At 39.8% G+C, this 2,782-nt stretch overlaps 1 protein-coding gene across 18 annotated transcripts in view; it reads right to left on the bottom strand.

The window, feature by feature from the left end:
- The window catches only part of mybpc2b (myosin binding protein Cb), a 22,660-nt gene that overhangs the window by 2,836 nt on the left and 17,042 nt on the right, over positions 1-2,782 (bottom strand). For all 18 annotated transcript variants that reach the window (XM_032501959.1, XM_032501941.1, XM_032501944.1 and 15 more), the window contains 5 exons: positions 2,304-2,408; positions 1,862-2,050; positions 1,614-1,748; positions 1,192-1,359; positions 927-1,015 (listed from right to left, as the gene is read on the bottom strand). In XM_032501959.1, the coding sequence (XP_032357850.1) occupies positions 927-1,015; positions 1,192-1,359; positions 1,614-1,748; positions 1,862-2,050; positions 2,304-2,408 (686 nt within the window). The remainder of the gene's footprint in view (positions 1-926; positions 1,016-1,191; positions 1,360-1,613; positions 1,749-1,861; positions 2,051-2,303; positions 2,409-2,782) is intronic.

The following is a 2,782-nucleotide window of genomic DNA, read 5'->3' as shown; positions in this document are numbered from 1 at the left end:
CTTCCGTAAACACACACAGAGGAGAGACAGAGCGGGCAGCTAGCTGCAGAAATGTGCAAAAACGCGATGAATTATGGACATAAAGTGGATAAATCTTGGATGTAACGGTTTGGATTTAATGCTCAACGACCCCGAAAAAGGCTGGAAGTTCCAGGCTGGATAGAAAATCACCTGTAGAGGCTAGAAAGACCCGGAAGAGACCTCCGTAACCGCTAACTCGTTAGCTTTTAGCCGCAAACTTTGGTGAGTTTTTTTTGTTTTATGGTTATTAAATGATTAAACTATGAATCTGAGGTGCTGTTTTTGCTCGTGGGCGAGTCTCTCAGTCTCAGAGGGTTTAATTTGAATGTGGTGCATGATAACTTCTACTGTGTAAGCTGTAAACACACAACACTTGACAGACAAGATCCTAAACAGAAACATAGTCATTGTGAATGTTATAAGCTACTGATTATAAACAAGAAAAGTATTCTCATTTTCTTTAGACCTTTCACAGTGTTTCTTGTTAAAGTCAGCAGGATGAAAAGGGAACTCCTACAATGAATAATAGTGTCAAAAAAAATCTAACTCATGAGCATGTAGCAAATGTGGCTTTTCTTCTTAAAAGAGTATACCACCAATTTTGCATTCCACTTCTACAACACTGACTAATGATGGACTGTGAGAAAAAGATCCATGCAGCAGAAACAGAGATATTGCCTTTTTATTCAATGCAGCTCCCTCTGGAGCCACACATATGAAACAATTTCACATATGCAGTAGTACTCCCTGTCAACAGACTCCCCTCATAGACATTATGCATTTATTTGTTATGGTTTATGACCAGTTTCCCACTGGTATTTTTTTCAATATCATATATTTTAGTACAGAGCTTTCATGCAAAATATGGAACCAATCCAAAACCTTAGCAGAGGTTTGTTTCTAACCTGGAAGGGGATGGTCAGGTTGATCTTTTCTCCTACTTTCCTGATGTACTTTGTTCTCAGCTCGCGAGGGAGGCGGATCTTAGGATGCTCTAAAGCAGGAAAAGACTTGTTATTAAAATGTACAGTATTGTACTTTACTAATAGTATTAAGCGTCTGTCTATATAAACCATAAGAAGCACTACAAATGCTATGACTGAATATGAGATATAATCTATAAAAGATGTTTACAAGTACTCTCTGACACGTTTATCCTGACTGACTCACCCATGATCTCACGGATGGTGACGGGTTGTCCGAGCACAGCTGGAGGACTGCGTCCAGCGATGTTTACTGCCACCACCCTAAAGTTGATCTTCTCCCCCACTGGAAGGCCACGCACCACAAATCCCTGCCTCTCGCAAAGTTCCTGGTTTGCCACCACCCACTCAGTGTCTGGAAGTAAAGAGAATTACATGCAGTAGATCACAGTGAGTGGGATTTAAATCTGATTACTTTTCATGCTCTTGTTCTATCACATATATTCATTGTGATAGTGTTATAAATATGCATTCTCTTGCTGGGTCTATGACCTGTGCCATTTAAAACTAACCAAAAAAATGCCTTTAAGTTGCAATTTAATTTGAGAATGTTGTTAAATTCTCCATGTGTACATGAATCATTGTAAACAAAATGTTTGGTCTCATCACCTCCTTCCTTGCAGTATTCAATAACATAGCCATCCAGGCCCCCAGCTCCAATCTTCTCTGGGGCAAGCCACTTCAGGGTGCATGTGCTGTCTGTAACATCATGCACTGACAGACGTATTGGCTCACTAGTTGGGGCTGAGGGTGACAGAAAGACAGACTCAGGAGAATCACTGGGTTGACTGAAGATGGGTAGGCACACTAATGGAGGAAGCTAAGAAAGATGAAGTAAAGATGGCTGTGATACGTACCAATCGGCATGAAGGGTTTGGAGGTGATACTTGGCGGAGACATGCCAATGCTGTTGATAGCAAACACCCTCATCTCATACATAACACCTTCAATCATCCTCTTAGCCTCATATGTAGTCGATTCATAAACATCAAAGTTGAGTTTTGTCCATCTGGAGGAGCCTTTCTTCTTCCTCTCCATGAGATAACCTGATGAAGGAGAAACAGAGAAACCATGAAACACAGGCAGAATAGATAGAATGCCTTTATTGTCATTATACACAAGTACACGGTACTTGTGTATAATGACAATTATACAATAATTGTCATTATTAATTATGTCATATTATTATGTCATATTGTCATAATTTAAGACACCCAATAACCCCCCAAAAATGTAATCAAAATTCCATATGCAAAGCCCATTAAACATGAACAAGTGAAGACAAAATGAATTCTTTACCTTTGAGTGGAGCACCGCCATCAAACTTGGGAACGTCCCAAACGATGGTGCCACAGTCCTCTCCCACGGATGTGCATCTGACATTCTCAGGGGGGTCGGGCACATCTAAAATACAATTACAGTTAGTTTTAATGTACATCAGAAAAGCTTAAAATTACAGTGGGCAAGACGGTTCGACACAAACACAAAATCTACAACACAAACGCAAAAGCTACAACACAAATGCAAAAGCTACAACGCAATTACATAAGCGCCGACGGAAGTGAGTGTGTTGTTGAAAAATTAAGTGTAACATGGTTCCTTCCTAATTATGATTATTGACGCTACATGATTGTATCAAATAAGCAATAAGGTCCAACATCTTTTTTTATTTTCATATGTATGTACAGTACTCTGCCATTTAGACTACAAAGCAACAGCTAAAACGTTATCTAAATTGCGCCCAGCGTCTTTTGTGTGTGTGTGTGTGTGTGTGTGTG

Source organism: Etheostoma spectabile, chromosome 21 (genome assembly GCF_008692095.1).
Source record: "Etheostoma spectabile isolate EspeVRDwgs_2016 chromosome 21, UIUC_Espe_1.0, whole genome shotgun sequence".
Lineage (NCBI taxonomy): Eukaryota > Metazoa > Chordata > Actinopteri > Perciformes > Percidae > Etheostoma > Etheostoma spectabile.
The sequence above is the reverse complement of the archived record's forward strand: the minus strand, read 5'-3'. Positions and strand labels throughout refer to the sequence as shown.